Genomic DNA, 12937 nt, shown 5'->3' on the forward strand with positions numbered 1-12937 from the left:
ACATGAATAAAAATTGTATCACTCTGGACATTTATTTTAGACCTTTTTGAATCAAAAAGTCTCAGTATATTTGTCTTTATGTTTAACTTACCACAGAAGTCAGTAAGAATGTGAAGACCAACGTGACAGCGTTTTTTAAAACTTACAAAAAACGAAAATGAAAATTAGTTGTTTATACAAAACGTTATTGTATTTGGTCACGCCAAAATGTGGCCATTGAACAACTTGAGAGTCCTTCCTCAGGGAATAGTCTGTGGATAGCTGAAAACAGGGTGGCAGGTTTTTTGATGTGCTGTTCTAGAGCTCCACAGCCCAGCACACTTACCTGGGGATATGGGGATGGACATGTTAGGTTTTATTAAAGTCTGGGAGACTTTTACAGGGAGGAGAGAGCATGAGTTCTGGAGTGAGTAGAGACAGGAGCTTCCTTCCTCTGCGCAAAATAAGGCACCTGCACAGCCGTTGTACTCCACAACAGTGCTGAAGAATAACAAGACAACGGGAACACAATGAAGAGAAAACCGGATACTATTACGCACTACAACCAAACAAAGTTATCTCAAAGTGTGTCAAGCAAGTGAAAGTTAGAAAAATTGTGTCAACGATTAGGACAAGGGATAACAGCTAAATTATGGTCCTCTGTAGCTCAATTGGTAGAGCATGGTGCTTGTAACGCCAGGGTAGTGGGTTCGATCCCCGGGACCACCCATACGTAAAAATGTATGCACACATGACTGTAAGTCACAATAAGCACGAGCTGACAATAATTGACTATTTTTGACTGCTGTCATATCAACTTACAGGTAAAAGTCAGTAAATTAGAATATTTTGAAAAACTTCATTTATTTCAGTAATTGCATTCAAAAGGTGTAACTTGTACATTATATTTATTCATTGCACACAGACTGATGCATTCAAATGTTTATTTCATTTAATTTTGATGATTTGAAGTGGCAACAAATGAAAATCCAAAATTCCGTGTGTCACAAAATTAGAATATTGTGTAAGGGTTACATTTTGAAGACACCTGGTGCCACAAAATAATCAGCTGATTAACTCAAAACACCTGCAAAGGGCTTTAAATGGTCTCTCAGTCCAGTTCTGAAGCCTACACAAACATGGGGAAGACTTCAGATTTGACAGCTGTCCAAAAGGCGACCATCGACACATTGCACAAGGAGGGAAAGACACAAAAGGTTATTGCAGAAGAGGCTGGCTGTTCTCAGAGCTCTGTGTCCAAACACATTAATAGAGAGGCAAAGGGAAGGAAAAACTGTGGTCAGAAAAAGTGTACAAGCGATAGGGATCACCGCGCCCTAGTCAAGATTGTGAAAAAAAACCCGTTCAAAAATGTGGGGGAGATTCACAAGGAGTGGACAGCTGCTGGAGTCAGGGCTTCAAGATCCACCACCAAGAGACGCTTGAAAGACATGGGTTTCAACTGCCGCATACCTCGTGTCAAGCCACTGTTGACCAAGAAACAGCGCGAAAAGCGTCTCACCTGGGCTAAGGAAAAAAAGAGCTGGACTGCTGCTGAGTGGTCTAAAGTCATGTTTTCTGACGAAAGCAAATTTTGCATTTCCTTTGGAAATCGAGGTCCCAGAGTCTGGAGGAAGACAGGAGAGGCACAGGATCCACGTTGCCTGAAGTCTAGTGTAAAGTTTCCACCATCAGTGATGGTTTGGGGTGCCATGTCATCTGCTGGTGTCGGTCCACTCTGTTTCCTGAGATCAAGGGTCAACGCAGCCGTCTACCAGCAAGTTTTAGAGCACTTCATGCTTCCTGCTGCTGACCTGCTCTATGGAGATGGAGATTTCAGGTTCCAACAGGACTTGGCGCCTGCACACAGCGCAAAATCTACCCGTGCCTGGTTTACGGACCATGGTATTTCTGTTCTAAATTGGCCAGCCAACTCCCCTGACCTTAGCCCCATAGAATATCTGTGGGGTATTGTGAAAAGGAAGATGCAGAATGCCAGACCCAACAACGCAGAAGAGTTGAAGGCCACTATCAGAGCAACCTGGGCTCTCATAACACCTGAGCAGTGCCAGAAACTCATCGACTCCATGCCACGCCGCATTAATGCAGTAATTGAGGCAAAAGGAGCTCCAACCAAGTATTGAGTATTGTACATGCTCATATTTTTCATTTTCATACTTTTCAGTTGGCCAACATTTCTAAAAAATCCCTTTTTTGTATTAGCCTTAAGTAATATTCTAATTTTGTGACACACGGAATTTTGGATTTTCATTTGTTGCCACTTCAAATCATCAAAATTAAATGAAATAAACATTTGAATGCATCAGTCTGTGTGCAATGAATAAATATAATGTACAAGTTACACCTTTTGAATGCAATTACTGAAATAAATCAAGTTTTTCAAAATATTCTAATTTACTGACTTTTACCTGTATATTCATTACAATGCCATTATTGCCTTTGTGCCGAGTTCCACAATTTATCAAGGCCACTTGGCTCTTATAATGATGTTTAGGCTACTGATGTTTTCATAATTTGACCATGCGTCTTTTGACCGTGCGTCTTGGTGGTTGGGGTATTTTATTTTGTCGTCATGAAAAGCTTTTACCGTGTTCCAACACATATGCTTTCTGTTTCATAGTTGTAAGAAAGGCACTCCACAAATAAAATTGATTTAACGCTTGAATGTCTACGTTTTTAGTTTTTACATATAGCCTACAGTAACATAAACTAATTAAAATGCTAGTGTGTTATTTGAAATAAGATACAAATTGTATTCTAATGTTACCCAAGGCCTTCATAAACACAACCAAATGATTCGTTTTGCTATAGCATATATGAAATATATGAATTACACTTAAAATGTTGCAGTCAGAATGACTGCTCATTAGCTTGAAAAGGGGTCCATCGAGGCCCAGCGGTTCTAGAGTTAGAGGGAGATTTGTGTTCAACTTTGAGGTATGAGCAAGCATCTATCCAGCCGTGTGTGTGTGTGTGTGTGTGTGTATTTAAATCCATCCCAAGTACAGTCACACTGATCTGCAGTACTCACCCACAGCCAGTAGGGGCTGGTAGTGGTTGATGTTCTTGGTGGTCAGTGGGGGGCACATCCTCAGGGCGAAGGGGGGCAGGGGAAGCCCCGACAGTAGCCCTGTCAACAGGAACTTCAGCTGTACCTCCTGCTGCGGTGAGGGGGGCGGTGGGTCCGCTCCCGAAACCAAACTCTGACCTGGATACACACCAACACACAGGATGGAAAGGGTTAACAGAGATCTCACCGTCTTAGGAGAAGGACTCAATCTCTCTTGGAGCTAATTACAGAAATAATAAGTAATTCAGTTCCATTTCCCAAGCCACAGTTTACAAACACCATTGTTAGGGGTTGTGTTCAATGGAAAACTAAAATGACTGTTTCTTATAAGTCCATGTAGTCTCTCCCTGTCAGTCTGTTCTATTCTGTTTGGTGCCTAATAAACACAACTACTGCTCACTGTGGGTGAAAACTGATATGGAGGAGTGCACCTTTAAGGCAGTTTAAGAGTCCAGAACATAGTGAGGGTAAAATAAGCTAGCTCCTTGATTTGTCCTAACTTTGTTTGATGGAGACCATTGTAAACCACTTTGGCCTTGTTCTTCACATCAAATGCAATTCCACAATATAGCTGCAATCAGCAATGCCGGGGTTCAAGCTGTGGGCCCACTGTGCCACCATCAGGATAAATTCAACACATCGCCCTAGGATGAGCTACTTCTGTACTCGTCACGCTTGCCAAATATCAGCACTCAAAATCAAACAGATCGTGCAATATTCTTTTGATGTACAATATTCTGGACCATTTCTAATGATGTTAACTACTTTAAACATCTTCTCCAGAACTGCTGGACCGATCAGCACCACATTTTTTCCAAGACTCTTGCTCAAACAACACGGCCGCTACAAGCCAATGAGATTGCATGAAATGTTTTTCCTGTAAAACAGTGCAACCATGTGCCGAACGAACCATACTTTACAACTTAGCTAGACTCACATCCCTGAGCATGTGCCAAGTTTCATCACTCTGAGTCAAATGTTTCAAGAGCTCTAAACAGGTGCTCGTTATAGCACCACCGTGTGGTCAATCTAAATGTGCTTAGATATGTTGAGTCTTGACAGTGATTGGAACATGTGTACCAATGTTTGTCAAAATACAAAGATCCTTGTCTGATTTGTATGCATTTATGTGCGAGAACACGCCCACGTGAATGTTCATTGGTCAATAGCAGCCATGTTGTTTTTGTTACTAGTCTGGAAAATATTGTGTTGAGAGACCTTGGTCCATGCCACATGTCAAGTTTCATGCAGATAGGTCAATCGGTGCTAGAGGAGTAGCTTTAAGTGATTTTCACAAAATTCAAAATGGCGGAAAATCTATCATGGCAGACTTTATGGGTTCTTGAGGGAAATTTGTTCCTTGTGAGGAGAGGGACTCTAGGTCACACGGGGTGTGGGGGCAGATTTTTCAAAGTTTGCATTTTCAATCGCTTCTTATCGTGCCACCATGTGGCCAATTGGCATGGTATTGCATGAGAGGGTGTGGCCGTTGGGACTTTACCATGTTGCAAAGTTACACAGTCCTGAGCCTTTTAATCTCACAGGAATTTGCCTTTTTTTCCACCAAAACAGCAGAAAAATACTGTGAAATTTTGAAAATGATAATGCCCTTTAGTGAAAGAGCTATTTGAAAAGACCGCCTGAAATTTCAGCCTGTTTTGGTGGGATGGAGTTTTGTCCTGCCTGGTGACATCAAAATTAGTTAAATAGACCAATAAGAAAGAGAGTTCCAAACCTCTATGCCAATAACAGCTCATTTTTAGTTTTTCCCTCCTCACTCAGACCACTCCCAGACAGTCCTTGCAAAATTCTTGCTTGAGAAATTGCTCTTTGCTAATTGAAACCAATCACAGTAAGGTACTTAATTGTTACCCAGAAATTATTGGATATTGAGATAAAATTGGCTAGATTGGACCTTTAAGCTTTGGTCTCACGAGTTATACATTTAGGTAGTCTGTCGGTTTTATGATGTTAATGTCATTTTAGATGGCGTGTTATAGCAATTACACATTGACAGTGAAGCTTGTATCAGTGTTTTTATGCTAATGTGCATCCAACATGGTCCTCAAATGCTGATTTCTCACAAATGCACACATTCATTCAGGTTACAGACCATGTAACTAGGCCTAGTGAGTTAGGAAGGACGCCTGTATCTTTGTAATGACTGGGTGTATTGCTAATCCATCCAAAGTGTAATTAATAACTTCAACATGCTGAAAGGGATATTCAATGTCTGCTTTTATTTTATTTTTTTACCCATTGGTAAGCAATGGAAAACCTCCCTGGTCTTTGTGATTGAATCTGTGTTTGAAATTCACTGATCGACTGAGGGACCTTACAGATAATTGTTTGTGTGGGGTACAGAGGTGAGGTAGTCACACAGAGTGAGTCCGTGCAACTTATTATGCGAGTTAAGCCAATTTTAACGCCTGAACTCATTTACACTTGCCATAACAAAGGGGTTGAATACTTATTGACTCAAGACATTTCAGCTTTTCATTTTTTTATTAATTTGTAAAAAATAAAATCCAAAAACATAATTCCACTTTGACATTATGGGGTATTGTGTGAAAGCCAGTGACAAAAACCTAAATTTAATCAATTTTAAATTTAGACTGTAACAACAAAATGTGGAAAAAGTCAAAGGGTGTGAATACTTTCTAAAAGCCACTGTATGTGATGTAGTGTGCTCTCTGCAGGTTGAGGTTGATTCAGGTGTCAATTTAGGAGAGACATTCTTTGTTGGGTTAAGTGACACTAAACCACTAGGTTTTTAATCTATATGTTTTGGCCATGATAGTTTACAATCTAAGGTAACGTCAAGTAATTTCGTCTTCTCAACTTGTTCAACAGCCACACCATTCATTCCCAGATTCAGCTGAGGTCTAGAACTTAGGGAATGATTTGTACCAAATACAACGCTCTTAGTTTTAGAGATGTTCAGGACCAGTTTATTAGTGGCCAGCCATTCCAAAACAGACTGCAACACTTTGTTAAGGGTTTCGGTGACTTCATTAGCTGTGGTTGCTGATGTGTATATGGTTGAATCATCAGCATACATGGACACATATGCTTCATTTAATGCCAGTGACAGGTCATTGGTAAAAATAGAAGAGAGTAGAGGGCCTAGAGAGCTGCCCTGTGGTACACCACACTTGACATGTTTGACATTAGAGAAGCTTCCATTAAAGAAAACTCAGAGTTCTATTAGATAGATAGCTCTGAATCCATGATATGGCAGAGGTTGAAAAGCCATAATACATACATTTTTTCAACAACAGGTTATGGTCAACAACATCAAAGGCTGCACATTTGATTTGAAATCTAACAGTACAGCTCCCACAATCTTCTTATTATAAATTTCTTTCAACCAATCTTCAGTCATTTGTGTCAGTGCAGTACATGTTGAGTGCCCTTCCCTATAAGCATGTTGAAAGTCTGTTGTTAATTTGTTTACAGAGAAATAGCATTGTATTTGGTCAAACATTTTTTTCCAACAATTTCCTAAGAGCTGGCAGCAAGCTTATAGGTCTACTGTTAGAACCAGTAAAGGCCACTTCACCATTCTTGGGTAGCGGAATTACTTTGGCTTTCCTCCAGGCCTGAGGACAAATACTTTCCTCTAGGCTTAGATTAAAGAAATGACAGATAGGAGTGTCTATAGAGTCAGCTACCATCCTCAGTAGCTTTCCATCTAAGTTGTCAATGCCAGGAGTTTTGTCATTATTGATCAATAACAATATTTTTTCCACCTCTCCCACACTAACTTTACAAAATTCTAACTTGCATAACAAAAAATAAATAATGAAAGAAAAGCATTGCATGAATACGATGTCTCACTGTTCATCGTTGGCATTTCCTGCCTAAGTTTTCCCACTTTGCCAATGAAGTAATCATTAAAATAATTGCCAACATCAAATGGTTTTGTGATGAATAAGCCATCTGATTTGATGAAAGATGGAGTTGAATGTCTTTCTACCCATAATTTCATTTAAAGTACTCCAAAGTTTTTTTTCTCCATCATTCTTATATCATTGATCTTGGCTTCATAATACAGTTTATTTTTGTTGAGTTTAGTCAGATGTGCAGCCAGACTTATTAGCCAGTCCTTTCGCACCATCTCATTCAACCATTCAGTTTTTCAATTCCTCATCAATCCATGGAGACTTAACCGTTCTAACAGTCAGTTTCTTAACAGGTGCATGTTTATCAATAATTGGAAGAAGCAATTTCATGAATTCATCAAGTGCAGCATCTGGATGCTCCTTATTAATCACATCAGACCAACACATTTTATATCATCCACATGACGACAGCAAAATCTTTTATATGATCTCTTATACACTATTTTAGGCACAGCTGTTGGAACTTTGGCTTTCCTGGATATAGCCACTATATTGTGATCACTGCATCCAATGGGTACGGATACAGCCTTAGAACAAAGTTCTACAAAGTTGGCAGAATGTTTTAATCTTTAGCATGTAATTTATTTTGTATCTGGAAAATGACGGTCAGTTTCTGAAAGAGACAACAATGGCACATTGTTTGAATTCAACAATGTTTTATATAGACTTTTCCCCCAACCTAAATATGATGGACTGCCTGCGGTGGAGAGAAATCATTGCAGTTTTAAAGCAAAAGTCCTGCAATTCTACACATTTTGCCATGACTTAAGCCATGTTAATATGATATCTGAGTGAGTTGAATTAAGCTCATGAGGCATTTCAAACGTATTTGTTATTTTATTAGGATCCCCATTAGCTGTTGCAAATGCAGGAGCTACACTTCTTGGGGCCCACACAAACCATGACATAATACAGAACAATAATAGACATGAACAGCTCAAGGACAGAACTACATACATTTATGAAAAATGTATGCACTCACTAACTGTAAGTCGCTCTGGATAAGAGCATCTGCTAAATGACTAACATTTAAAATAAGAATATAGAAAGTTATATTCTTCAAGAATAAATAGTTATTTATCATTAATTTAAAAGTTTTTAAAAGAAACCCCCTTCAACACATCACATTTCAGCCCCCGCATAGTGACCACAAAATATTGAGTGATACTTGTGGATAAGAATTATCTATAACATGTTCCAAAACAGTTATTTCATATAGGTATCCCTGTTTATTTTAATGGAATATACGGTATGGGAGAAAATACTTACCATATTGCTTAATATTAAAGCACTGTTTTGGGAAGTATTACAATATATCATTCTAATCCACAAATAAAATACAACATTTTCAGATCACTCTGAGGGGGAGGAAATGTGAGGATTCCAAGTATTAATACAAATCTGTGATTCAGATCCACATTTATTTAACATGTACAGTCATAAAAAAATAAGATATTTGAATAGCATACCTGTTTAATTTGATTTGGTCTTCCACACTACCCTCAAGCATTAAGACATAATTGGGCTTTATACATTTTACTTATATAGTTTTGGCCATGTTAAACCGCATTTAATTTGGCCCCATGGAGCTGGTATGCAGCTCTTCTTTTTTTATTGGCCCATCCACCCTCACTTGTTATGGCTTTACAACACCTGCCATCACATGGTTGGAGAGTTACTTATCCAATAGAACTCAAGAGTATTCTTCAATGAAAGCTTCTCTATCATCAGGTATGTACAGTGCGGTATCCCTCAGGGCAGTTGCTTTCAGCCGTTACGCTACTTTATTTTCACAAATTATTTGCGACTTGTCTTACAAGAAGCTAAAATGACTATGTATGCTGATGATCGCACACTCTACACATCAGCTCACTGAGACTCTTAGGAAGGCGTTACAGTCAGTGTCAGAATTGGTCATTAACAATAAACTGGTCTTAAAACCAAAAGCATTGTATTTGATTCAAAGCATTCTCTTAGACCTAAACCTCAACTGGGGTTGTGCATAAAGGGTGTGACCATTGAAGAAGTTGAAGAGGTTGAACTCCTAGGAGTAACATTGGTTAGTCAGTTATCATTGTCAAGTCATATTGACAAAGTTATTGTGAAGATGGGGAGAGGTACAGTGAGGGAAAAAAGTATTTGAAAAACGCATGTCAAAAATGTTATAAATTGATTTGCATTTTAATGAGGGAAATAAGTATTTGACCCCCTCCCAATCAGAAAGATTTCTGGCTCCCAGGTGTCTTTTATAAAGATAACGAGCTGATATTAGGAGCACACTCTTAAAGGGAGTGCTCCTAATCTCAGCTTGTTACCTGTATAAAAGACACCTGTCCACAGAAGCAATCAATCAATCAGATTCCAAACTCTCCACCATGGCCAAGACCAAAGAGCTCTCCAAGGATGAAATCCTGCAGCGCCCGCAAGTTCCCCCTGCTCAAGAAAGCACATATACAGGCCCGTCTGAAGTTTCTGTTCGCTGCTCTGGCACCCCAATGGTGGAACAAGCTCCCTCACGACGCCAGGACAGCGGAGTCACTCACCACCTTCCGGAGACATTTGAAACCCCACCTCTTTAAGGAACACCTGGGATAGGATAAAGTAATCCTTCTACCCCCCCCCCCCCCCAAAAATATATATATATATATATATATAATTGTAAAGTGGTTATCCCACTGGCTATAGGGTGAATGCACCAATTTGTAATCGCTCTGGATAAGAGCGTCTGCTAAATGACGTAAATGTGCCCTTGAGCAAGGCACTTAACCCTAATTGCTCCTGTAAGTCGCTCTGGATAAGAGCGTCTGCTAAATGACTAAAATGTAAATGTAAAGTTTGCCAATGAACATCTGAATGATTCAGAGGAGAACTGGGTGAAAGTGTTGTGGTCAGATGAGATCAAAATCGAGCTCTTTGGCATCAACTCAACTCGCCGTGTTTGGAGGAGGAGGAATGCTGCCTACGACCCCAAGAACACCATCCCCACCATTAAACATGGAGGTGGAAACATTATGCTTTGGGGGTGTTTTTCTGCTAAGGGGACAGGACAACTTCACCGCATCAAAGGGACGATGGACGAGGCCATGTATCGTCAAATCTTGGGTGAGAACCTCCTTCCCTCAGCCAGGGCATTGAAAATGGATCGTGGATGGGTATTCCAGCATGACAATGACCCAAAACACACGGCCAAGGCAACAAAGGAGTGGCTCAAGAAGAAGCACATTAAGGTCCTGGAGTGGCCTAGCCAGTCTCCAGACCTTAATCCCATAGAAAATCTGTGGAGGGAGCTGAAGGTTCGAGTTGCCAAACGTTAATGACTTGGAGAAGATCTGCAAAGAGGAGTGGAACAAAATCCCTCCTTAGATGTGTGCAAACCTGGTGGCCAACTACAAGAAACGTCTGACCTCTGTGATTGCCAACAAGGGTTTTGCCACCAAGTACTAAGTCATGTTTTGCAGAGGGGTCAAATACTTATTTCCCTCATTAAAATGCAAATCAATTTATAAGATTTTTGACATGCGTTTTTCTAGATTTATCTGTTGTTATTCTGTCTCTCACCGTTCAAATAAACCTACCATTAAAATTATAGACTGATCATGTCCTTGTCAGTGGGCAAACGTACAAAATCAGCAGGGTATCTAATACTTTTTTCCCTCACTGTATGTCTGTTATAAAATGATGTTCTGCATTTTTGAGACAAAGATTAACTGTACAGTAGTGGTCAAAGGTTTTGAGAATAACACAAATATTAATTTTCACAAAGTCTGCGGCCTCAGTTTTGATGATGCCAATTTGCATATACTCCAGAATGTCATGAAGAGTGATCAGATGAATTGCAATTAATTGCAAAGTCCCTCTTTGCCATGAAAAGGAACTTAATCCCCAAAAAACTTTTCCACTGCATTTCAGCCCTGCCACAAAAGGACCAGCTGCCATCATGTCAGTGATTCTCTCGTTAACACAGGTGAGAGTGTTGACGAGGACAAGGCTGGAGATCACTCTGTTATGCTGATTGAGTTAGAATAACAGACTGGAAGCTTTAAAAGGAGGGTGGTGCTTGAAATCATTGTTCTTCCTCTGTTAACCATGGTTACCTGCAAGGAAACACGTGCCATCATCATTGCTTTGCACAAAAAGGGCTTCACAGGCAAGGATATTGCTGCTAGTAAGATTGCACCTAAATCAACCATTTATCGGATCATCAAGAACTTCAAGGAGAGAGGTTCAATTGTTGTGAAGAAGGCGTCAGGGCGCCCAAGAAAGTCCAGCAAGCGCCAGGACCGTCTCCTAAAGTTGATTCAGCTGCGCGATCGGGGCACCACCAGTGCAGAGCTTGCTCAGGAATGGCAGCAGGCAGGTGTGAGTGCATCTGCACGCACAGTGAGGCAAAGACTTTTGGAGGATGGCCTGGTGTCAAGAAGAGCAGCAAAGAAGCCACTTCTCTCCAGGAAAAACATCAGGGACAGACTGATATTCTGCAAAAGGTACAGGGATTGGACTGCTGAGGACTGGGGTAAAGTCATTTTCTCTGATTAATCCCCTTTCCGATTGTTTGGGGCATCCGGAAAACACCTTGTCCGGAGAAGATAAGGTGAGCGCTACCATCAGTCCTGTGTCATGCCAACAGTAAAGCATTCTGAGACTATTCATGTGTGGGGTTGCTTCTCAGCCAAGGGAGTGGGCTCACTCACAATTTTGCCTAAGAACACAGCCATGAATAAAGAATGGTACCAACACATCCTCCGAGAGCAACTTCTCCCAACCATCCAAGGACAGTTTGGTGACGACCAATGCCTTTTCCAGCATGATGGAGCACCTTGCCATAAGGCAAAACTGGCTCGGGGAACAAAACATTGACATTTTGGGTCCATGGCCAGGAAACTCCCCAGACCTTAATCCCATTGAGAACTTGTGGTCGATCCTCAAGAGGCGGGTGGACAAACAAAACCCCACAAATTCTGACAAACTCCAAGCATTGATTATGCAAGAATGGGCTGCCATCAGTCAGGATGTGGCCCAGAAGTTAATTGACAGCATGCCAGGGCTGATTGCAGAGGTCTTGAAAAAGAAGGGTCAACACTGCAAATATTGACTCTTTGCATAAAGTTAATGTAATTGTCAATAAAAGCCTTTGACACTTATGGAATGCTTGTAATTACACTTCAGTATACCATAGTAACATCTGACAAAAATATCTCATAACACTGAAGCAGCGAACTTTGTGAAGACCAATACTTGTGTCATTCTCAAAACTTTTGACCACGACTGTACTAGTTGTTCAGGCTTTGATCTTTTCCCATCTTGATTACTGTCTGGTACTATGGTCAGATGCAGTAAACAAAGACCTAGCAAAGCTTCAGCTGGCTCAAAACAAAGCAGCACGACTTGCCCTTAACTGCACACACAGAACTAACATCAACAACATGCATCATAGTCTTTCATTTTTTAGGGTTGAGGAGAAATTGACAACATTTCTTGGAGACTTTTTAAGAAACATTTGTGTGTTGAAAATGCTTAACCATTTAAAAACAGACATACCCCACCAGACACGCCACTATGGGTTTCTTCACGGTACCCAAACCAAAAACAGATTTAACGCGTAGGTCATGCGGTTGCGGTAATGCTGCAATCAGTTGGTTGTAACTTTGGATTGAGCAAACATTCCCATATACACTACATAACCAAAAGTATGTTGTCTCCTGCTCGTCGAACATCTCATTCTCCAAACTGCTGCCACAAAGTTGGAAGCACAGAATGGTCTAGAATGTCATTGTATGCTGTATCATTAATACTTCCCTTCTCTGGAACTAAGGGGATAAGCCCGAACCATGAGAAACCGCCCCAGACCCTTATTTCTCCTCCAACAAACTTTACAGTTGGCACTATGCATTGGGGAAGGTAGCGTTCTCCTAGCATCCGCCAAAGCCAGATTCGTCCGTCGGACTGCAAGATGGTGAAGCGT

General features: G+C 40.6%; 1 protein-coding gene across 1 annotated transcript in view; it reads right to left on the reverse strand.

The window, feature by feature from the left end:
• Positions 1–12937, reverse strand: part of wdr11 (WD repeat domain 11) — a 183999-nt gene that overhangs the window by 89460 nt on the left and 81602 nt on the right. Inside the window, exon 10 of the mRNA XM_084153095.1 lies at positions 3032–3208. Within this exon, the coding sequence (XP_084009221.1) occupies positions 3032–3208 (177 nt within the window). The remainder of the gene's footprint in view (positions 1–3031; positions 3209–12937) is intronic.

Source organism: Coregonus lavaretus (genome assembly GCF_964263955.1).
Source record: "Coregonus lavaretus genome assembly, chromosome: 36".
In the NCBI taxonomy this organism is placed as follows: Eukaryota; Metazoa; Chordata; class Actinopteri; order Salmoniformes; family Salmonidae; genus Coregonus; species Coregonus lavaretus.